We start from the raw sequence: 24,451 nt of genomic DNA, 5'->3' as shown, positions 1-24,451 counted from the left end.
AGAATGCCAACTTTGCAAATACCCCTAAATTTGAATCAAAGATATTCAAGAGCAAGAGTTAGCACCCGCTCTCTGCAAATCTAATAGAGGAGTCTTGAGAAGCAGTTACACCTATTTTTGTTAGGCCTATCACAAAAAGCTTCTGTGGGTGATCAACTTATCCAAGAGCGTCTGATCCAAGGGAACAAAGGCAGCAATGGCAGAGCACAAAAAGCCATCTCAAGAACAAGCCAAAGCAAGAAAACAGATGGTCAAGAATTAAACCGTTTCAGACCTTATGTACAATTTGCTGCTCATCTGCTCAAGAGAGAACATTAAGGGCCAAATTCACAGAAGGATCTCGGTGGGGCTTTCACATTTGCATGGCCGAACTTCCACACAGACGATTTTCAGCAACCTTCAATCTGACACTGTTCTCCAAGGTTGGCACATACTTAACCTGCTGAATCCATTTTCTGATACACTAACCCATAACTTTGTGCCTCTAATTTTGAATGACTACCTAACTGCACTGCACTGCTAAATTCCATGAGCATCAATTTACAGGGTGGCTTAAAGTTTCCAGTTTGGCAACACTGGAAATAAGGCAAATGAAAGAAATGCCTTCTTTATCACATGGGTTCGTCAGGAATCAACACCTCATACTCCTGGGTTCACAAGGACACGACCTCTGCAAAGTGAGTTTAGCACAGGTGAGAGGTGCAGGATTAACTCACTGAGGCTGACAGGGAAGTTCAGATACACTCAACCAAGAGTCTAACAGACTGAACATTAATCTCCTGCTCCAGAGCTTGCAAACACATTCACCTTACAGTTCAATTTAAATCAAAGGTTTGACTTACAGAATTAAAATTCTGGACTGTCAGGTACCTGTGAAGCATGTAAGTATCAGGACCTAATCATGTTGCAGCCAGGCCAATAGCAGCTCACAGAAGACATCTCCCTCTCTACCTTCTCTTTCCTTCACTCTTGCTGCGCTTACCCAAGTGACCACAACAGGACAGAACACAGTGAGGAGATCTGACGGGACTCAGACGCAAAAAGCCTGGGCAGCTGAAATTTGAGTCAAGGACAAGGTGGGAGAAAAGCAAACACCGTGGGTCCCTTTTTATGGGAGGAGTTACCAGAAGTGATTCTGGGACTCAACTGGTAAGAAGCTTGACAGACATACCAAGATAAACTGCTTACAACAAAATTGAAAAGCACACTTAAAACATAATAAAAACAAATGAAATAGATTTTTCTTTGACAGACTGCATTTTCTGTATCCTAAGTTTCTTCAGTGTGTCAATAAAGATACGAAACAAGAAAGCAGGTATCTTTGGACAAGCCCTACATAACTTCTGTCAATGTAAACTAATGGGGATAAGGAAATCATTCTCACAGAGCAAGCTATAAAGTTGCTTGATTAATCAGAAGCTCATTAAAACATAAGATATAGACAAATAAGCATTTTTTTTTTCCCCAAAGCACTCAGGTGTTCTCCATCTGGAGCATTACTGCTTAAATGTTCTGATCTAGTTTCACCTTCTTTGTGACCCAAAGCCAAAGCACTTCAGCTAGTATTTCTGCATCCAGCTCCCTAACGTCTGGACCTAGTACTGTTAGGGTGTACAACAGAACAGACAGGAAATACCAGCGTTATAAGGGCATTACATAAATTAACCAAATGTCCTCATTTGGAAAATGGCTGTTACTTCTGCTTACTGTACCCCAAAAAGTATATACAAAAAGAGTAAAAGATTCAGCAAAAACAATGCAAACGCTGTACAAAAGAAGTAGCCTCCCTTTAGATGATGAACCCAGGTTCACGAAAACATCCAAGAACAGGGCCCAAGAGGAGTTCCTAGATCACAGTCTACACAGATTGTGCTGCAGCCCTACTTTGGGTTAAAGTCAAAAGCATAATGTACTACTACTGAGCCAGTTCAGCAGAGCATGCTGTCATCAAGAGCTTTCATTCATACTGAAGGACTCCACAACACCAAAAACCTCACAAGCCTGGCTCAGTCTTCTTTTAAAATTTAAAATAAGGTAACTGCACATTGTTGGCCTAGAAAAAAGGTGGAAGGTGGGAGCTTAGCCCCAGCTATCCAAAAATGATAAAGAAACAGTTTGACATCACTGACTCCAGAGACCTCTGTCACACAAAACAAGTCACTGCAGAGCAATACCTTGGTGCATTTCAGCCATCTGAAGTCTCTGTGTCAGGAAAAGGGTCTACCTGCCAACACTGGCAGCTCATTGCGCTCATCTCAGAGCGCAGATGTGAGCACACCTGCCAGCAGTTACCTGTAACTGATGCAAGGCAACTCACCTCTTTGTTGTATGACTTAACAGACTTTCAAGAGTTCACAGGTTTTTGGCCCTCTGGGTGTTATTTAAAAATCTCCAAGCTAGCTCTGAATTCGGTTATACATAACTTATCACAGATATCAGGTCAGTAGCTTAATAATGCTTCTATTTGCTTTAGACTATGCTAAACATGTAGTACTTCAAATTCAGGCATGTTATTTTGCTAACAGTACACTCTAAAGCCCTTTGCCATTTTGTTCTATCTTCTTCTAAACTGCATCAGCACAACGTCACTGGTGTTATCTCAAACTATCACAGCAGGAAGCTCAAAATTAACAAGCCTCCCGATAACCCCAACAACCAGATTTTGACTAAATGGTACATATTAGACCAGTTATGAGCAATACAAAAATCTGACGACAGAATATTGTTACTATTTAAATGGTAAGTTCTGACTTCTCTGAACTTCGGGAAAAGAGTTTCAACTTCTTCAGCTCAAACAAAAAAAAAAAGTATACTTTCAGGCTTTTTCCGATTTACAAACAGAGAGATGGGACTTTCTCTCACTGCAATAAAGTGACTTCTGATTTGTTTTTTAAATGCCAAGCCACTTTTTGCTAGAAATACTTGTTTACTTGTTGTTAGGAACACCCAGAAATACAAGAATAAAAGTAACGCACCAGCATCTGCGGGTTTGAGAGAAAAAACCCCCAAACAACCAAACACGACGTCTGATGCACAGACGCTCAGACTGCTGGTTTAAAAGTTTACTGCAAGATTCTGCCATGTGAGCTGGGAAAGCACGGCAGCCTTGCCCCGTAATTGAAAACACAGGATTCAGGGCCTACATGTAATCTCGCTGGTGGGATCCCAGCGGTGAGAACTGCTTCCCGCGGGAAGCCAGGGATGAACGCGGAGGGTTTCCCCCCCATCACCCCAACAACGCACCCTGCTCCCCACCAGCTGCACGCCGAGGCCCAGGGGAGGCAGGTCACAGCTCCCGGCCTGCGGGGGGGGGTTGTGGAGGGGGGGGGGGGTGTGTCACACAACTCGGCCCAACTCTGGAAAGTTTTCCGGGAAGGGGGAGGCGCGGGAGGAGGCCCGGCGGGGCGGGGGCAGCCCGGAGCGCCGCGCGGGACCGCACTCACCGTTCAGCCGGGTCTGCCGGTTCGCTCGCACCCGCAGGAAGGTCTGCAGAGGGGAGACAAGAGCGGAGAAGTGTCAGGGCCTCGCGGGCGGCGGATGCAAACGACTCGCCCCCCGCCGGTAAACAAGGCCCGGTCCGGCCCCCCCCCGCCCCGCGCATCACCGGGACAACGCGCTGGCCCCGGGCCTGCCCCCCCCCCCGCCCCGCACCCACCTCTTCCCGGCCCCCGCCGCCGGGCCCCCTCCTGCCGCTCTGCATAGCCGCGGGCGCCGCGGGCGGCCGGCGGGGCAGCGGGGCGGCGGGCCCCGGGGCGGACCCCCCCGCGCGGCCCGGGATGCGGGCGGATACGGCGCGGCCCGGCAGGCGCTGCCGATCAGCCCCCAGCGGCCGCCGCCATGTTGGCCCCGGTCATGTGACCCGCCGCCGAGAGGGTGAAAGTTCACCAGGAAACCGGCGGGGAGAGGCGCGAGAGGAGGAAGTTCCCATGGCAACCGACAGGCGGCAGCAAGGCCCAGCGAGCCCCGGCCAATCAGGACCCAGGGGCCGCTGGAACCAAGGGGCGCCTGGCCAATCAGGGAGCAGCGGTAACTGGGACGCAAGAGCGCCTGGCCAATCAGAAATCAGGAGCCGTTGGAACACAAGGGCACGTGACCAATCAGGGCCCAGGGGCAACTGGAACCTAGGGGCAGATGGCCAATCAGAGTCCAGGAGCAACTGGAAGCAGGTTGCCTTGCCCAATAGGGATTGAGCGCCCTTTAGGCCCAAGAGTACTGGCCAATCAGAACCCTGGGCCCAACTGTAATCCAAAGGCGCTGGCCAATCAGACACCAGGAGCAACCACTCTCCCACTTTTCTTGCCCAATTAGGGATGGGGGGCCCTAGGGGACCAAGCGCATTTGGCCAATCAGAGCCCACGGGGTAACTTGACCCAAGGGCAGTGTCCAATGGGGGCCCAGAGGCTGCTCCACGGTCCCTGCCCAGCCCCGCCATATTGCCCCCCAGGGCTGCTGACCAGGCCCTGCCTGACCAGGCCCCCTTGGGTCCTGGCCCGGGGCGGGGGGGCAAGGCGAGGCAAGGCCCCGGGGAGAGGAGCCCCGGCCTTCCCGCCTGTCCCGCGGGCAGAGCACCCCGTTGGCCTGAACGCCAACAGCGTCTGCCGGGGCTGGGCTGGGCAACCCGGCCCGGCCCACCCCAACAGCACCCACCTCCGTTTCGGGGCTCTGAAATCTTCCTGGCCTTCCCGAGGAGAAGTGGCCCCTGCCTTGGGCGCGGGGGTACCCAGGCTACAGGTGGAGCGCTGCCACCTCCCCTGTGCTTTTCAGCCTCTTCCCCCTCTTTTCCTTTCTGCATTTCAGCAAACGTGGGCAATCAAACCTGGCTCGTGGATTTCTGTCCCATGTCTGCCCCACAGCTGTGGTAGGGGATGGCCCCAGTGGACCAGCCTGAGGGTAGGACAGAGCTAGGGGCTAGAAACTGGGCAGCACAGGCTCCTACACACACAAATCCCATTTGTTCCCCACTCTGCAGACTCCCCAGACTTTGTTTCTTGGAATCAAACCTACGTTTTGGGTCTTCGCTCTGGCACCTGACAGTCTGCCACTCCTTCTTCAGAGGGAAAACACCCCGATATGTTTTGCCGTATCAGAAGACGATCGGCAGTCAGCAAGTTCAGGTGCTGGCTGGTAAGCTTTGCACAGCGCTGACCTGCATCGTACATCCCAGTGCTGTCTGCAAGCTGAAATGCAGCTGTATTTTCATACATGTGCTTACTTACAAAATCAAAGCTGCTGATTGTTGGGTTTACCCTTCTAATTAATTAAGCTGTCTTTCAGGAGGCATGCTCACCGCTGAGCTCAGGTGGAAGGAGGTGAGCTTTTCCTGGACAAGAATTTTAGGCTTTCAGTTATACTTACTCCACATGTTATTCACCCACAAATATTCTGTGGGCTCAGTTGACCCATGCGAGGTGGTCTCCCTCTGAGCCTGAAATGTTATTTTTGTAGTACCGTGAATAACTTACAATTTGCTGTTGATTTTTTCACTGGGGATTCAGGGTTGTATCTAAATCTAACTAAAATGGCCTTATTTTTACTTGGAGCACAGAAAAAGTCCCGACGGACAGGACATACTGTATCTCAGAGGAGCACCCACCACTGACCCATACCACAAGGTCCTGCGCTACAGCAGCTGCCACCACCTCAGGCCGATCAGTGTCCACGTACCAAGTTCCAGCAACCAGGCTTGGCAGAGGGAAGGCAAGGGGATCCCCCCTCCCCACGTCCCAGAGCCACCCCACCACCTTGCTGAAGCTCCCTTTCAGCATGGGGAGCAATGCAAGCAGTCCAAGCACTGTGCAAGCCTGTATTCCTGTAGCACTCCTATTCATCAATCTCCTTCTTCCCTAAATATCCCCATGGTAAATAAGCATGAGGACTAAGAAAACCAAGCCACAGGAATTCTGAAAACCTATACGCCAATAACTCACTTTCTAGCATGTTACTAATAGTGTATATTCATGATTAGATCACAGATAACAGAAGGGACATTCATAATTCCAGCACACATCTGCATATGGAAAGCTAAATTTTGCAGCCCTTAAAGTCACCACCATGAGAGTCTTCTGCTCTGCTTCCTGAGCATTTTACTTGGTAAGCCAGGAAGACTGAATTCTCATTCATATTATGGCTTTATTAAGGATACGCTGAGGATTTACACAACCCTGGCACCCACTCTGAGGTCCCTTTACACTGCTAGAGCAGCATAACGCAGCCAGCACAAGTGTAAATGAAAATCAGGCCCCAGAGGTCTTTTCTCCCTGCAGTGCAGACTTACAACTCCCATTACACATTTGCATTAAGGGCTGCAACCCTCCATAAAATACACTCACAAACTTAAAACACATTAGAGACTAGCTAGACTCAGCACATAGAGGGGGCTTCTGCTGAGAATATTTGTCCTCAAGTATGACATAATAAAAATTTATAGGAACGGTGGACTGCAAGGGACCACCAATTTCACAGAGACTGAAATCTCGAGTGGAAAGGGAGAGGTGTTCTCCAACAAAGGGAGCCACAGCAAAAGTCTCTTCCATGCCCTTTCAGAAAGAACATGATTTATTTGGTAGCCTTAATAAACAGGCAGGAAAGAGAGCGGGATTACCTGAATCAGGCATTTCTGTATCTTCTGCAGGGCTTTGCTTCTCTTACTTTGCACCAGGTCTCATCGTTCATAGGAGCATAAAGTGACTATGATGTGACACCGAGTTCTAACTGAAGGCTACATGGGAATATGTAGCAAACAAGGGAGGATCTGGTCCGTATTTGATAATATAACCAATAAATAGGACAAAGGACAGAATAATGGGCAACAAGTGTACTAATCTGCTACTAATAGGACCCATCTTTAACACATGCTTTAACTGAAGCTGCTCGGTTAAGACCCCCAGCACTGGTCATCAGCCTCTCCCTCTGCAGATCGAAATGCAGACCTGGCACACGCGAAATGGCTGATGCAGGAAGACCTGACCGTCTGCCTGACCCTGGGCACAGGGTATCGCTGCAGAGCACCACAGGATACGGGGTGATGGGCGTATGCCAAGCTGGTGCAGCCACAGCCCACCCAGCCTGTCCACACGGCAGGTAGAGTCACACTTGGGTCTGTGCTGAAGGCCACCATTAATTTATGTTCAGTTGGAGTCAAGTGTGCCAGCCTGCCCCCAAAATATGGACAGACTTACAACAAGCAAAGCTGTACTTGTTGCTGCTGCCTTTCTCTTCTTTTCTTGCTCCATCTCCCTCAACTTCTACTCATTGCATCACAAGTCAAGACCTGCTGCTCCTCTGGGCAGAGAGTGTTTTATAAAACATGTTGGCATGGCTGTGGATGGTCCAAAACCATTTCTGTTTTGGGTAGGAGTCACAAGTCAGTTCGCTGGGCAGCAGCACACCAGTGAAATGGAGAATTTTGGCCTGCTGCAGGCTGACATCATTCACTGTTGTACAAAAAAATCACTTCTCTGAAAGTTTCCTGGTGGCATGGGGTAAGTAATGACAAACATAGCCATGGCAACGACTGAAATGATGAATATAATGCAACAGAAACCTCTGGAAAGATTTAAAGCAGTTTTGCACGGCTGTGGTTTAAAGTCAGAGCTGGGAGGACTCTGTAGACAAAAGCACGCCTTTGCAGCTATATGAGGGACCAAGCACTCATGTCCCCACGCTGCGGGCAGGCAAGCTGGGGCAGTGGTGCACAGCTGGGAGCTGGGCTCTCACACACGGAGAGCCGCGAGCACTGGGGCGAGCTGGCTCCCTGCCTAAGGCTGAAACCAGCGACAGCATCTGCCTGCTTACCTGGTATCTGTCCGAATGATGGATGTCATCTGAGGAGTGGGGTGATGCTGTCGGAGAATCTCCTTCCCGCTTGATTGAGGCCGACAACAAAATTGACTGCAAGAGAAAGGAGAAATTCATGCTGTGAGCGTTGCTGAGCTCTCTGCCCCTCGCTAAGCTGTCCTCAAAGCCATGTAGCGCATCTGCCGGGCTGTGGGGCTGCGCTGGGACGGACTACTGGGCTGTGGGGCTGGCTCTGCTCTTCCCATGGGACCCTGCCCCACAATGGGAGCGGGCTGCAGGGTCTAGTGAAGTGCAGATGCATCACACAACAAAAGGATGGTCATTTTGTCCCCAGGTCTGGTGGCTGGGGGCGTGAGGACCACACCAGATATTCACATGGTAAGGCGAAGGCGCGTGGACGCGGAGCGGTGCTTACGTGCCCTGGTCCGCCCCTCTAAGTGCCACTAAATCTCTGAATAGCTTTGTAAACTGCACTAAAGCTCTCAGCACCTTTGCAGTGCAACTACCTCTTCCTTCTGTAATGATGCTATTTATTTTAATAAGTAGCACAGAAAAAAAGGGCCTTTTAGAAGGTTAAAAAGATCAGTGATATTTGAGACCTAAGAAATCACTGATAAACTTCAAGTCAATAGTAGGTAAGTCTAAATTCTACACACAGTGAACTCTAGCGGGAAAATTACTGTGGGAGTTTGACAGTGTCTAAAAAAATGTACACTGAGTTGCAAGTGAACGTTATTATTAGAAGAGTTTGAGGGAAAAATGCAATTTAAAATATAAATTAGCTAAACTAGGCTAAATATAGCCCAATACATTGTAAAAAATGTACACTGGAAACGCAGCTCTCCAGATATTTGTTTCTGAGAATCAGCTGGCAAGATTTGACAATAAATGACTGCTCGGAGATGTGTATGTTTGCGAAGGGAAGTGTAGATATCATCTGAATTGGACAGGTCAAGTGTGGTGACAACATTATTAAAAAGCATAATACCTTGGAGAAAGGCAAGTATTCCAGAAACATTTGCCTCTGGGCTGAAATGAAACGTGAAAAAATGTGCATTTTTTGGAAAGATATGAGCAAGTGGAAAAATGACTCAGCATACAAATCGTTTCAGTCAGCAGGATGCGATCTCCTGGACTCGGACAGCTCTCCCAGTGAGAAAAGCACGGCAGCACGGTCAGTGTGGGCACGGAGGGAGGGCAGGCTCGGGATGGAGGTGGGGGAGAAGGATTTGGGATGCTGGGTTCAACCCCACGGGAATGAGCTGCCAGCCTCGCACGAGGCAAGAGCCGCATCCCTGTCTGCACTGCAAGTCTGTGCCATAAAACATGGCTCTACGGGCCATGCAGAGACGTGATGTCCTGAAAGGGCTCACAGGAGAATTACCTACTGGGGTGCTCAGTTATCTCCCTGGGCATGGTCCCTCCTGCCAATGCTGAAGGCTGTGCTGGCCACATCTCGGGGCTGGCACGCTCCTCAGCTCAGCCCGACGAGGATGCCAGGCGCTGGGAGGGCCAGCGGGAGCCCACGGGGCTGGGGGCACGCAGCAAGGGCTGCCCCAAGAGACCAACCTCTGCTTCCCAGGAGAGGGCTGGGCAGAGCAGGGGGTTCTCCTGCCTCATATGTTGGCCAAACCCAACTGGTGATCGGTTTTGGTGAGCAGCTCATTTATTTCTGGAGAAGCCCTCTGATAACCGTGTGAAGGAGAGTGCAGACCCCCAGCTCCTCCTGTTGTTTGCTTTCTTTATCTTCTAAACAGAGAATGAGGACCATTTCTGAAGAAGCAGGATTGCACACGTCCTACAAAACGGAGGGATGGAGGCTCGAGGTCTTCAGGTGTGAATCAGAACAACAGCCCTGACTGCAGTGGTGCTAACGCCCTTTCCCTCTAATAAGCCAAGCACCCTGGAGCTGGGAGGGTTAAATCCGTTTTGTCTTCCAATGTATTCTGGAGAAGGGGAAAAAATACGCATCTCGCCATTCCTCGGCGACAGACAGACAAACCCTCCCCGCCTCCAGCTCCCCCCTCAGCTTCTGGTAGCTCTAATCCAATATTATTATGTGAAAAATGGTTGGGCTAGCTATGGAGACAGTAAATTAAACGTTATGTATTAGTTTTTAGCGTGTGGTCCCAGGAAGAACGCCGGCCCCATTTATTCCACAAACCTCCTGAGCACCATGGCGATGACCTCTGGAAAAACGCAGGGCTAAACTAATCCCAAAGATGTCAATCTCGAGGCCTCTTCTACATACACTTGCAGTTTAGATTAATAAACTGTCTATTTTTAAATTGTGTGCAAGCACTTCAATTCTAAATACCTCACCAGCATGTTAAACACAGCCTTAGAGATGCCAAGTCACACTTCCCCTTCACTCTTAGGAAACTTGACTTCATTTGTTTTTCTCATTTCTGTGTACTGTGCCACACTTTGCCTTTCAGGCAGCCGTGGGGGCAGGCAGGGATGCAGGCTCAGGGGCTAAGGGATTAGGAAAGGCACTCGCCATCAGGGTGACTTTCATTTCTGCATTAGGCCAGTCTCTCTGCCATCCCAATTTTGGCCTCTTTTTTCCCCAAATCATTGTGTTGGGGCCGTTTCCCGATGGCTGAGCGGCGAGGATGCATGGCCACAGCACGCCAAGCCGCGGATTTGTTGCTCCCTGCACCCACACTGCTTGCTCACTCCCACCCAGGATCCAGGCAAGCGGGGAAGGGGCAGTGATACGATCCCCATCCCTCTCTCAACTGGCATCTGGGAAGACAGCTGCGGAGAGAAAAGGCAGCTTTACGCATGGCCTCCCAGCTCTCGTGCATGCCCGTGCTGCAAGGCAGACCCAAATTCTGGCATCCCACCTCAAAAACATGGCGCTGGGTGCTCTGTGTGCAGACAGGGGTGCTGTACGGAGATGCTCCCTACCTCGGGGACCGGCTGCTTCAGCATGGTGGGAACAAGCCTTGATGCTGAGACATCCCTTTTCCCGCTGGGGAAAGGCCACCAGCCAGCTCATCCCCGCAGTTGCCAGTTCAGCCCAGCTCCCCTTCAGGGTGCATCTGAGCAGGGCTATGGGGGTGAGAGCACCCTCCTCCTTCCCTGGTCCCCCCTCCCCTGGTGAACCACGGCTCCCACCATCAAAGACGGAGCAAGGGCCTTATGCGAGCGGCCGTGCAGCCTCATATTTCTCCCTCCCCTTTAAATCATCTCTCCATTGGGTAAAGGCACTCTCTGCGGAGGTTATAAACCCTGAGAGGATCAGCCTGAGCATTACACCTGGGGCAAGCTAAATAAAAAAAGGTCACCGGCGCTTTTTAAACATGGACAAAAAAGCAGTAAAATGTGTTTGGAAAAAAAAATCTGGCATTAAATCATGACTTTTTGCCTGGCTTGCCTCATTAAAAGTGGCCTTTTGGAAGGTAAAATTATCATTGTAAGTGATAAGATCTTTAAGAAAATAATTCACGGCTTCTTCACCCTTTAATATGATAGCCGCCACCGGCTAATTTTTTTCTTAATGGCAACGAGGCCATCAATCTTGTCTGAGCCATGTACTCCCTCCTTTCCCCTGCCCCTCCTGCCGTGCCGGGCAGCCATGGCCCCACTCGGCGTTTCCTTCCCACCCCTTGGAGCCCAGCTGTGCCGTGCCAAGGGGAAGAGACATGTCTGGATGTATGGCTTTACCCACTTGTGTCCGCAGATCCCAGCAGTAAGCAGAGGCCAGGTAAGCCTTGCTCACGCTTAGTGAGGTTCACACCCTGGTAGCTCCCGATACCCTCCGTGGACTGTGCAATTCTGCAGAGCTGGGCTGCAGCTTCTGCAAATGTTTCAGCAGTCTCATTGCAATTAGGAACAAGGTACAGTTTACGTATATAAATACATGGGCAGGTTTGGCATGAATTGAATGTGCATCATGCAGCCAGTGTGCCAGCTGCTGTGATCCCAGTCCATCGCTCTCCGGACCTGGTCCTCCCTGCTCGGGTGGAGGAGCTGTGGGCAGCTCCGAGGCGATGCCAGCAAGGGCACGCGTGCCAACATGCTGCCAGCTCCCAACCCACAGCGAGGGCCCGGGGCAGCACAAGAGGAGGGGACGGGTGTCAGGGTGCAGCCGCCAGCCCGAGGAAATGGATGGAAATTGCCGGCACACACCACCCCCAGCCCTAAGCGCTGCCTCTCGCCGGCAGCCGGGGCAGGTGTCAGCACTGGGAGAGCCCAGCCAGTGCCGCTGACATTCTGCTGCCTCTCAAGGCCAGTCATTTGAGAGTATTAAAGTGCTGGACTCCTGCTTTCTGATAGCCCTGGAAAAACACAGGGAGTCTATTTTTCTTAAACAATCCATCACAGCTGCTGTCAGCAGAACAAATACCCTAACCCCGCTTTTTATGTATCTATATGGCCTTTTTTTATTTTTTTTATTTTGGCACAAAGTGTTCCCTGCTTGATGCATTCAGCTTTAACTCTGCCGTGTAAATAGGTACTTATCACTTAACATGGAGGTGATGGCTTGACATGTTTTCTGTCTCCTGCCCTCCCCTCCACGGTAGGGAAGCCGTCAAAGTGTTGCTAATAGCTGTTATCACTTGGGAACTGTAACCCGAAAGCAATGAGTGATACCAGGCCTTGCTGCGATTTTCCCCCTTAACTCTGCTAGCCATTTTTTATGTTATTGCTGGAGGATCCGTGACACAAAGATGCTACTATTAGAGCTGAGTTTCCTAGAAGCTTTCGGAGGGTCCACATTTGCTCCCGGGAAAGTTAGAGGTAAAATTATCTAGTGGCTTTTAGCTGGCAGAGATAAAGGTGAGATGGAGCTGGGGATGAAAGGCTTAAATGTGAGAAGGGTGTGAATAGTGAACAGAAATAATGGTATCAGCAGCTTCTGGCCTTCACTGAAAGATTCCAGTGGTCCGCAAGCAGAATAAGCTTACAGAAATGTGAGCTACTGATTTATTTCTGTGCATGTTACAGTCACACCTGGGATTGTAATCGAGCTCTGGGTCCTCTTGGGCAAGACACCAGCTACAGGGTGGGGAAAGGGGCCCCTACCAGCAGAACTGCCCATCAGCGCACCAGGGGTGGAGGGGGAAAGAGGTCTGGCCAAGGTCTGCCAGGGTCTGCCAGCCTGTCCGGCTCCCCTTCGCGACCACATCCCTCTCCGCTCCTCCTGCCGAATGCAGCGTTTTCCCCCAGACTAATGGGAGGGCACAGCTGTTTGGCCCAAGGGGAGCAAGGGGCTTTGTTTGTTCATGGGGTAATTTGTTTTATGGAATAAAACCTGGCAGAGATTTTTTTTGGAGTGGCTCTGGTATTCATCACCCCAAACTGGCAGGGAGCGCAGCCAGCCGACACTCATCCTACGTAATTTTCTCTCCTTTGCATATCTGTGGGCTGTTCTTGTGTCCTCAGCTTGGCCACAGCTTTGCCACAATACTCAGATTTAGCTTTTCAATCTTTCCTTGTAAATCACAGTTACAGGGGAAGGGGGCACAGATACAGTGAGTGACTTCTCCAACCCCCACAGTGAGTCAATGACACAAGAGAAGGAGTTAAAACCCCAGGGCCCTGACACCCATCCCCTGTTCCTACCACCAGGCATGATATGGAGAAGTTAAATGATGGTGCTAGAAATTTCATCTCGAGTGAGGCAGCTGGGAAGGGCTTAATACAGACATTCTGTCAAGGTTTAAGGCTCCAAATCTTGCTTGCTTCAAAGCTCTTTTTCCTTGGAGGGCTTTAGTGGTCAAATTTCCCTCTAGATGCTGTAATTCTCTCTCAAACTGCTCGGTGAAGCTGTAAAATCACGGGGGTGGGTGGGAGAATCAAAGGGCTCTGGCACTGTGGCTCGGTTCCCAGCTCCGCCGGAGGTCTCGGAGCAGCGCGCTGGCTGCCTGCCTGCGGGCACCCTCCGAGGAGCTGGGTGCACACTTAAAGAAACCAGCCGCAAGCATCTGCTGGGTGCGCGAGATGGATTTTGTTCCTGGCCGTTCACGTCGGTGTTTGTTTGCAGCAAGAGCCAGCGCACGGGCTAGACTGTTAGTGGGAAAGGCAATTTGTAGCCATGTATTAGGAAGCAGCAGCGGAAAATGAATGCTGAATCTGCCACGAGAGCTGGGATGCTTCATGGAGCCCAGCCTCTTCTCCTTCAGTGGTCAGTACCAGCACTTTCACAGGGGATATAAGTTCACCTGCTGAGTGACAGGTAACAGTCTGCAGCTGATACCCTGAAATTTGGGGGCTGAGATCTCTCTGGGCAGAGATGATATCTCACCAAGATGATAGCCCGTGGAGGGATAGCCACGGGCCAAACAGGCAGTGACAAGGAAGTGCTCTTAGGTAGTAGCTAGGAGGACCTGGGGATGCTGATTCCCAGAGTTACCACCAGCTGCTCAAGGAAGAGCGGGAACAGTTGGACTTACGCTGCTGATACACCTCACCAACATGGGTTCAATCCAACATGTGCTCCTCTCCTGCACAAACCCTTGCAAGAGGCAGCCAAGGCAAGAGGGGCAAGGCAAGGGGAGAGCGTGAAGCCCAGGAATGATGCCCAGGGGAACTGCACACTGCTAACAGCTACATACGGACTCCCAGGCAGCCACAAGCCTGGACGGACCCTGTGGTGTTGTCTGTACGCCTCTGCAAGACATCCCTGCTGCCTCGTCTGCCTGAGACACAGCCTCTGGCCACTCTGGGGAGTGCTGCAGGGAAGCTCTGGGCTCACAGAGGTCTGGGGCATGGCTGGCTCGGACACACCTACAGAAAGTGTCCTCCTGAGTGACCCTGGTGTTGGGCTTCCCTGTGGTGACCCAGGACAACAGTGAAAGGTTAGTGAACAACCACACCAGTGAATGGGACCATGGAGCTGCGGTCTCTAGCTCAGCAAGAGCAAGGACATCCTCCACCCCTTCCCATGGGCGCGAAGCATCTGTTCCCACTGACACTGAAACTTCTCCTTGGTGAAGAATTTCTTTTCCCACCCCTCCTCTTCCTCTTGGTGTCTCAGACATGTCATCAGAGAAGGATGCTATGGGTGTCCAGGACTCTCCTTGAAGTCCAATGCCTGAGAAAGACCTTTCCCAGAGCAGGACCACTGGGTGTGCTTTTTGCAAAGGAGATAGGCTTTCAGCACCTTTTTGCACCCCTGGCTTCTGCAAAGCATAGGCATGAGGTAGCCCAGCAAGAGCAAGCTGTCGCCTTGGTCCTGTGGGGACTTGTTGGGCTACCTGGCTCTCAGCAACATGAAGATCCAGGCACCAAAGGCTATATCACAAGCCTCGGGGTGAGCATCCAAGCTTGCAATCAGGGACAGAAGCTGCAGCTGGAAGGAGACAGTGGTATTCCCCTTGCTATCTGTGGGCCACAGGACTTCTTGCAGACACCAAGCAGCTATCTCAGGCCCTTTTCCCCAGCCAGGGGCTGGCAGAGCCCAGCCTGCTGTCACCAGCTCTCCTAAGTAAGTGGCAGTCAGGGTTGGATAGAAAATTCATCCCGAGGCTCACTGTGCAGGTTTGGCAGCTGCTTGTTCAAGTGGCTTGTCCATACTGGCATGGCATGATCAGTTGGGCTTGGTCTCTCATAGAAAGCAAAAGAGGATCCTGAACGCTGTGGAGCTACGTGGTGCTCAGCGCTGCCCTCCTCCTCCAGTGCTGCCTTCACAGAGAGGGAGCCCAGGCACCGAGCAGTCATGTTGGCCGGAGCCCCCCAGCTCGCAGCCCTTGCCTGGCCATCACTGCCTCCGTTGGCTCCAATAATAGAAGAACCTGATACAATAATCCTGCATTCATCACATCCCATGTTGAGTGATTGGATTTTCTTTGACATATTGCCATGAAAATTGGCCCAGTGCAGTGAGTGACAGCTCTTCAGGGGCAGGAAAGCGGCGAGCGAGGAACATGCGTATACATCTGGGCTTTTATTGCAAGGAGAGACGTTTGCTGGGGCAACTGTGGGGAAGGGATGGGAGCAGAGCCAAGAGACGGAGCATGGGGGGGTTAAATTCCCTGCCCTCAGCCACCCCGGGAAGAGCCTCAGGGCAGCACAGAAGTGATGGTAGTGATAGGATATGCAAAGGTCATAAATGAGTCCTAAAGTGGTCTTAAAGCCACCGGTGGCCACAAAAATAACATGGCCAGCCTGCAGCCCTCCCCAGTTCCCATGTCCCTGAGTGGAACCAGCCTGCCACTGCCCATGCTGCCACGGGATGCTCCTGAGGGATGGGGAGGTGCAGCCCCTTTCTCCCACTGCTGAGCTGCTGGAGCTGCTGGCCCTTTTGTTGGCACCAGGAGAAGGACCGGCCAGGAAATGTGGCAGTCCCTGCGGTCCTCGCGACCCCTTCCACCGGTGCCCAGGGTGGGAACTGGGACGTGGCACAGGTCCCAGCTTTTCCCAGGTGGTGCCTGCCAGACCTCCAGTGATGCCTGTGTGCCTCGGCATGGGCTGCAAGCCCACCCTGGGGGTCTGTCCCCCATCCCTCTGCCTGGGACCCCTGTTAGGGGTGGCCCAGAGGCCCAGCTTTGTCCCCAGCAGGACTTTCTCAGAGGGACTTCACATCCCGATGGGCTATTCCCACCCCATGTTGCAAACACTCAGTGGGCACAAAGGGAAAGAGCAGCCTTCATCTGCCCACCACCCTCCTCCTCAATCCTGCCTGGTTACAAAGGAGCCTTTAATACCAAGCTCAGGTGAAGGTGACAGCGCTGTGCCTTCCCATGCCACACAGGACTTGTCTCCCAGCAAAAGCCACCTAGAAATAATGAATCCTCCTGGGCTGAGAGGCTTTCAAGCTCTCTGAGAAGGGAATGAAAGATTTCCTGATTTCACCCTCTCCCTCCCTGCTCTCCTGGCTTCTTGAAGTTAATGTTCTTAGCCCCAGACGTGACGGGCAAAGGGAAAAGATCCATGTGGTGACAGGGGACGATTGATCTCTTTTACATAGAACGACGCTCCAGTCCCAGTTTAATCCCCTCGCTCAAGGCAAATGGGATTCTTTGTCAATGGAAACTTCAAAAGCCCGGCCCTGCTGCGAGATGGACCTTCTTCTTTATCTGGTCTCTGTCAGTCACTCGCTGCATTTCCCTCCAAACAGCTAATCTGTCTTCCTAGCCGTCCTTCTCCCTCGCAGGCGATGTGTTTGGGACCGTTGAGTTATCTACACTAAGACCTGACAAGGAGGGAAAGGGAAGCTTGCAGAGTCCAGCTGCTTTCATTTCGTGGGTGCCCTTTCCAGCTCCTTCAAGACGTCCCAAGGCAGCCTTATGCTCTGTGGATTTTCAGTGGCGTGTGGGTTTGGGGATTGCTTTCTGCTCTGCTTGTTTTTCATGGGACAAATAGTCAGGTCTCCACTCTCCTCTTGGTCTCCCCTGGGACAGGGCACGGGAGACAGGGATAGTCACACAGGAGGCGGGAATGACAAAGTTTTGGAGCACTACGGAGTATCGCTGTGATCTTTATTTTCCCTTGGAGGGTTTGGGAAATTGTTGGGTTGACCTGGGAGGTGTCCCTGCCTGTCAGGAACTCGGGTCAGCACAGTAGTTCCCTGGCCCTTCGCTTGGTGGGGAAGACAAGGTGTTGATGTGCTTGGCGGGACACCCAGCCCCAGGGGGAAAACCTAGAGCTGAAATTTCAGTCTCTCTTTCTGACATCGCATGCCAAAAATGACCCAAGGTTTCCAGAAGAAAAAGGGAGAGCAAGACCTGAAGTTGATTCTATTAAAACAAGCAGGAAGACACCTTGCATGAGAGATGCCCTGAGCTTCCCTGGGAGCCAGGAGCCTCCCTGACTTGGACTGTGTCACCAGAAGCATAGGAGAGCCTGGACCACTTGCTTTTGCCCGCCTTGGGGAGCACAGCATGGTTTTCAGAGGCTAGGCAATGCCCAGTTGCCCTGCAGTGCTCCCTGCCACCCACTTGCCTGCCCAAGGTCTGGTATCATATGAAGTCCAGCTAACAGTAATACTAATTAGTAAATGATGCCCTCTGCAGTGATGCCATGATGCTCTATGCATTTTGCATTTTTGCATTCTGAGCCAAGGGGATGGGAGGTGGGTCCTGGGGAGGGGGATACAGCTGAGATGGGGTCTTTTAGTGATTTGGGCTCCTCCTCGGGTGTGCTTCGCTCCCCTGAGGCAGTCCCACATTTTCCCATTCCAAAGCTGGCATATGGCTCTGGCTCCAGGAACTCCCGCACATGATTTCCCAGGCTGAGCTCAGCCCGTGTGTGATCAGCTCTCATTAGCTGTCATTAGACACAATCTGGAGTCTCGGAGCCCGCCGGGTCCTTCAGCTCCACCATCCCTCAGCCGCACGGGGAACGAGAGCGCCCCGTGCAGGGACTCGGCTGCTCCAGCCGACCGGGTGCGTGGGGGCAGCCGCTTCCCCCAGCGCTGGCTGGCCCCCAAAGTTCCTGGGAGACACCGAGTAGCAGGACAGGGAACGGGCTGGGAAGGCGAGGGCATGTAAAGAGCATCCCTCGGGGTGGGGGGAAAGTCTTCTGAGTTGCGCTCACTTACCTTGGGGGTGCCCGCTGCCATGGCGTCCTTCAGGATGGAGCTCTTGCTGCCAAGAGAGAAGAGAACGGGGTCAGAGTCACAAAACTGCTGCGGTGGGCAAGGGGGGGAGCGCTTCGAGGGATTTCACGAGGTCAAATAGCAAAGCACATGGCTCCCCTTCCCTGGACCAACGAGAGCCTCCTCGCCCTGACTGGAGGGGCACGGAAAGGAGGGCAGCGCCAACTATTTCTCCAGCTGGAATAAAATGGTGCTACGAGCGGAACCCCCCCAAACCCAGGCACATGATGCAGAGTCAAATCCCGACTCTTGCCCTCCTCAGGGGCTTGTACAGCTCCTCTCCCAGCCCTGGGGAAGAGTGGGGAGCAAGCCTGCAGGGGCACAGGGAAGAAAGCCAAGGAGAGGGGAGTGGAGGTGGCGAGCCCTGAGTAGGGTCAGGCACAATAAAAAAAAGGAGGGAAGGAAAAAGGAGGAGATTAAATCGGCGTAAGAGCAAGGGAAAGAAGATCCCCTCATCTCCAGCCACGCCGTGGAGGCAGCAGCTCTGCTGGAGGCTGGAGTGATTTGTTAATTCAGCTTGTTTCCCCATTTAGCAGGGAAGGAGGTCCCCGCCACGGTGCTCCTCCTCGCCTGCCCTCGCCAGCGGGAGATGCTATAGATTTAATAACACCTTCCCCCCTCCAGACAGGTTAAACTTGAAACAATTACATATCAAAGCCGACATGGCGGGGAGGCCTGCACTGTAATTTTTTGGTTATTAAAGTAATCTCTCTCATGTAAATTCTCCTGCTAACATGCTGCAAACAGCATTAGGAAATAAATTATTTCCCCATGATTCGATTTGTCAATGCAAAGCACCTGCAGCAGGCAAAAGGCTCTTGAAATATGTTGCCAAGCCCAGTGCCTGTGCTTGTAAGTGCACGCCGGTGGGGTGGCTGGCTCCCAGCTCCCCATAGCCCCGGGGAGATGATGGATGGGTGCGTGGAGGGGGGAGGTTAGCGGGGGGAGGCGGAGGTTGGGGAAGGGGGGGGAATGGAATTGTGTTTAATAACAAAATTTGTATGCAAGCCTGCATCCCAGGCTAAGGATGAGTGATCGGCAGCCAGAAAGTATTAAAAAGCCTCGCTAAACAGATGCTGACAATAGAACAAGACATATCAAATCAGATCTACTTCAGAAACATTAATATACACATGCACACATGCTCGCCCGCGCGCGCGCGCCCGGCTCCGCACACCCGCGCTCCTTTCTTCTCAATCACAGCAATATGGGAGACATCAATAAATTTTTATGAGACTTTTAGAAGATCAACACGGTACTAGATGTGACAAAAAAGCAATGTGCCTGTCATGTTCGCTTTGTCGGGGACACTTTAGCCCCAGATGCCGAGCTGCAGTGGCAGCGGGGAGAAATTGAATTTGGCTGGCTTTAATCTGCCTTGATTTGGCAGATGGCTGGGTGTTACGAAATGAGCAGGGATGGAGGAAGGTGTTTTCTCCCGGGGCTACAGCCCCCCTCCTCTCCCAGTGCCACCACCCTCGCCCCCCACCCCAAAATGGGGGAAACACTCAGTTATCCATAGCCATCAGGTCACCCCAAACGCCGCAGCTCTGCTCCCGGAGCAAGCGGCTGCGATTCCTGGGGACCGCCGATCGACAGGCTGGGGCATCGCCTCCCTCGCAGCCCCTCTTCCCTAAGGGGATGCGCTGCCAGATGCTTGCTGGGGGGGTGCAGGATGCCCCCCCCCGTGCCCTGTCCCCCAGCTCTGCCCCTCCTGCTCTCAGGAGGCGGCACAGAGCAGAGCCAGTTCCCGCTGCCCCCCGAGATGCAGCCCTGGCACCACCTCCAGCCTGCGCCCGAACGTGTGTGATGGGAAAGATTTCCACCCCCTCCCCATCTCCAGCACTACCTTGAATTTCTCAGTCGCCCAAAGTGTGAAACAACTTTTTTTTCCTTTTATAATCCAAACGCCAGGTTAAAAAAACCAACTCATTTCCTCCCTTTTCTTGTTAAAGGTGTTTAAAATTATTCCTTTTCGAGGGAAAGAGGAAGAATCTCATTAATTCCTCCCAGAAATGGTTTTACTGCCAGGCAACTTCAGTTTCCAGGACGAGAGTCTTTCTGGTCAGCTGAAAGGCCAAGCCTCTGCCGTTGGAAGTGATGAGGAAGGGGACCTATTTGGATAACTTGGCAGAGTTTATTTTATTCTTCATTTGGAGGATTATTAAAAACCAGCCCCCTCCTTGTGATTTAGCCCCACTCTATTGCTAATAAGAGTTTGCAATTTGTTTTTATTTATTTCCAGAGATGGGTCAGGAATGGTCACAAGCCCTGGTCATCCAGCCCCACGACCCTGCCATTTAAGGGTGCTTTCCTCCATCCCGCTAAACCACCCCCCCGACTTACAGCGGCTGCAGCCCCCCACGCCTCTTAAGGATGCTGGCAGCAGGCTGAGAATCGAAAGGCCGTCAGCAAAGAGAAACCTTCCCCTCCATAAACACCGCAGACAAATTAAAAATGGTAAAAGGGAAATCAAGACCTTTAAAGTTCAAACACTTTTCGGTGCCTTTTAAAGTTTTTTCGCTCTAGGCCCTTGCAGAGAGCACAATCTTTGGAGACCTTGGGATTCTCTTTAATCACCCAGCCAGGCTGCAGTGGTCTGAAATGATTACACATTTACATAGTAATAACCCCAACACTCCCCACATTATTTCATGGCTAGCATATTTCCACTCGGCGAGTGATCCATGTGTTTTAAATTATAACCTGTACATAGGAAATTAGTTACTAAGTACGATATTCATGGGCTCGTCTGACACTTCTAATTAAGGTGATTTACACAGAATTATCCTACGAAATAAAAAAATGGTGTTTTGCTAGCTAATAAAATATAATTACTACCCGCTTTTATAAGTTACAGTTAGTTTTAATCTATTTGGGGAATTGTTTATCTAGTTCATTACAGCAAAACAACTTCTTTCCCTTTTAGGCAACCCCCCCAAAGTACCAAAGAAGACAAGAAATGCCCTGGAAAGACCCAGCGATTTGGACAGCCTCATTCTCTCTCTCCCAACAACTTTGCATTTCCAAGTGATACGAGGCTGCTTCCTCTGTGGTTCCCTTTCTCAGGGTTGAGACACTGGTTCTGGCCGTACATTCATGCATCCCCACGTGTTTGGGTGCCCTACACCTCTGTGGGGACAAAATAAGGTCCCTGCTCTGGTGCTGCTGGAGGGCTCTGCCCAGCCCTGCAGCTGCATCACCCCTTAACGTTAATGGGAGCTGCACAGCCAGGTCCCCGTGCGCCCTGGGGCGCTCGCCGGGGACCCATCGCTCCTCTATATTAGGGCACATCAGCTTTAAGAGGAACATTTACTCTCAGCAAGGCCCTCCACAACAAAAGCAAGACTCAGGCTACACCACAGACATGCAGGTGTCTTTTACCGGTAGGCAGGGATTTGGCTAGGAGCATCCCTAGATGCAAATGGAAATCTCCTGGCATCCCCCTGAGCGAGCCCCAAGGGGCTGTTCAGACCCAGTGCTTCAGTTGTGATGTCCCAAAGGGCAAAGGCCAAATACGCGCCCTCCTTACCCACAGTCTTGGGGTTTCTCTACCTCTGCCATGGTTGCTATTACACACAATGACCTTCAAGTTTTGGTTTGGTTTTGTTGTTGTGTTGTTACGGTCCTGTCTTCTGGGGTGCGCTTGCCATAGGAAAAAAAAAAAAAAGCAATATGAAAGGAGTGGTCCCTTATCAGCCTCATGAATGGAAGCTGCTGCTTCCCACACAGAAAACCCAGGGCATGAGCTGAAGGTTAAGTGATCTGCTTGTGTTTTACCATGAGCAAGATGGTACTTGTCCTTTTCCTTTAAGCCTTTGCTCTTGCAAGCTGTTGTAGGAATCCCAGCTTACCTCCAAAAGAAAAGAGAAGTTTTCTGGGTGCCCAAATCAGGAGACAAGCAGAAGCCCTGCTCCCCAAGGGAGATGGCTCATCAGCTGCCAGGCAGAGGACCATGACCCAGGGTGTACTCTTGGTGCCTAGAGCCCACCACAGCCAGGCAGGGCTCTCGCTGACCCCCCAGCCCAGGCAGAAGCCCAATGCCAGGCAGCTGCCCCAGGGAAGCAGGGGCAGGAGCCTTCCTCCTCTGCGCTTACCGCAGCACACACACTGTGCTGGCACCGGGACATCATGGCAGCATCCTGGAGCAAGGGCTGGAAAGCTCTGTTGCAATTGTGGCTACAGCTTGAGCAAGGAGAGAGACAGATGTGCTCACAGGGGAGATCTGAGCACAGAGCACCGATGGGACTTGCCTGAAGTCTCAGTGCAGCAACAATAAAGCCAGAAACAGCTCCAATACAGCACTTGAGACCACCACAGCCGCTTGGGCTCCCCAAGCATGTTCAAATGAGATTTCTGCAGAGCCCCCACCCAGGGCAAGGCAGGGCTTATGACGAGCATCCATCAAGGAAGGGGTGAGCTCAGTACCTAGCATGGCAGCCACCCCCCGGGCAGCACTCCCCACACGTAATTAATAACAACTGCAAGAGAAGAAGTTCCTTGAGCTCGGGCAGCTACAGTTGTTTGTGCTCATCCCTTAATGACATTGCAGCCAGAAGAGATTTAAAGAGGTGGTAAGAGGGCTGCTGCCATGCAGCTAGTGTCTTCCAGCTCTGCAACTCTTCCACAGAACAACTCTCAGCAGCCCTGTGGATTTGATGGGCACCAGCTAGAGCACATGCAGCTCCCAGATGAATCCTGCAAAGCCAAAAAGTTTCTACAAGCTGCAGCCAATGGATGTATTTCTTAAAAAAAAAAAAAAAAAAAAATCTAGTGGAAACAATTTATTTTTAGCTGCAGGACTTGCAGCTTGAACACACCGCCTTGGGACGGGAGCCCCGGCAGCAGAGCAAGCCTCCTGCAGAGCTGTGCAGACGGCACCACCAGCCATAAATAAGTAGTCGCTGCGTAGAGATGGAATTGGATTTTTGTGAATGCCAGTTTAAATAAGTGGAAGTGTCACTTGAAGCCTAAATAAGGAAATAGGAGTTTGATTTTTTATTTTTTTTTTTTAAATACATGAGGCCAAATCCTCACCTAGCCACAGGTGACAGCCCTCAGTGCAGCCAGAAGTGATCTGTGTCCTCAGGGGAAGCAGGCTGAGATTTTTAACCTACTGTGGCTCCTCTAGCACACCTGCTCCAAGTGCTGCTTGGAAGATTTCCTGCATCCCATGATGGGGAAAGGGGCTGAGTGATGCTAAAAATTGCCAAAGACGCTGGAGTCAGGACTAGAAACGCTCTGTACCTGCAGTCCCAGACACGCTTCCCAAATGCTTCCCCCGGTCAGTATTTGTGAGACTTCAGTGCCCAACATGGTCAGCTGTGACAAACCTGCCCTCACAGGGCAGCCACCTGCCTCTCCCAAGAGGTGAAGCTGCAGCAGAAATGCAGTAGGATCATAAAACACTGAGGCATGACCTGACTGTGCTGAAATCCCCTATTTGCTCTGTCTCATTCGCACCCCTGGCTCTTTCTCCCCTGCTGGGTTTTTCTCTATCAACCCCTGGTACCCCATGCCCCTGCCAGGAGCCCCCGCTCAGAGCGGGCGACAGGTTTCTGGCTGAGGATGTGATGTGTGCAGGGTGAAGCAGGAGGCTGGGGTGGGAGGGTTGTTTCATTTCTCTCCCACTATTTGAAAAGGAGGTGGCTGGAAAAATAAAGAGAAAAGTCGGAGGGAAAGGTCATGCATTAGATTGATCTGGGGGGCTCTTTGCTACGGCGGCTGTAATGACTGTTTAATTATTCCCAGCTCACGTGGCAGTTCAGAAGAGGCTCTGCAGAAGGCATGCATCGCTTCAGGGCAAATAACTGACCGAAGATTTATTTCTCACCCTTGGGTTTCCATGCATCCCTTCCCAGGCCTCCCGCAGCCCTGGGAGTCAGTGGCAGAGGAAGGTTTTGCCCTCTGAGGTCCCAAACCCCAGCCTGCAAACCCATGCCCTGGAGTCAGGGAATGGGTGGTGGGTACCACGGCTCTGAAGGCACTTCAGGGAGCGTTCATAGCACTTTCAGGGCACTGCATGAGCAAGGGGATACATGACCCACAAATTTTTTCACCCACTGTGCTACTCTGGAAGCCCTGACCCATGAGAAGTGCTCTCAC

The 24,451-nt window shown here is 51.6% G+C and overlaps 1 protein-coding gene across 5 annotated transcripts in view; it reads right to left on the bottom strand.

Moving 5' to 3' along the window:
• Nucleotides 1-24,451, bottom strand: part of RNF220 (ring finger protein 220) — a 234,959-nt gene that overhangs the window by 57,034 nt on the left and 153,474 nt on the right. For 4 of the 5 annotated variants that reach the window (XM_030032620.2, XM_030032617.2, XM_030032621.2 and 1 more), the window contains 3 exons: nt 18,290-18,335; nt 7,795-7,890; nt 3,444-3,486 (listed from right to left, as the gene is read on the bottom strand). In XM_030032620.2, the coding sequence (XP_029888480.1) occupies nt 3,444-3,486; nt 7,795-7,890; nt 18,290-18,335 (185 nt within the window). Of the gene's footprint in view, nt 1-3,443; nt 3,487-3,655; nt 3,866-7,794; nt 7,891-18,289; nt 18,336-24,451 lie in introns of those variants that run through there. The other variant, XM_030032622.2, reaches the window with a different exon arrangement.

This window comes from Aquila chrysaetos, chromosome 12, assembly GCF_900496995.4.
Source record: "Aquila chrysaetos chrysaetos chromosome 12, bAquChr1.4, whole genome shotgun sequence".
In the NCBI taxonomy this organism is placed as follows: Eukaryota; Metazoa; Chordata; class Aves; order Accipitriformes; family Accipitridae; genus Aquila; species Aquila chrysaetos.
This window is presented reverse-complemented; position numbering and strand designations above follow the sequence as displayed.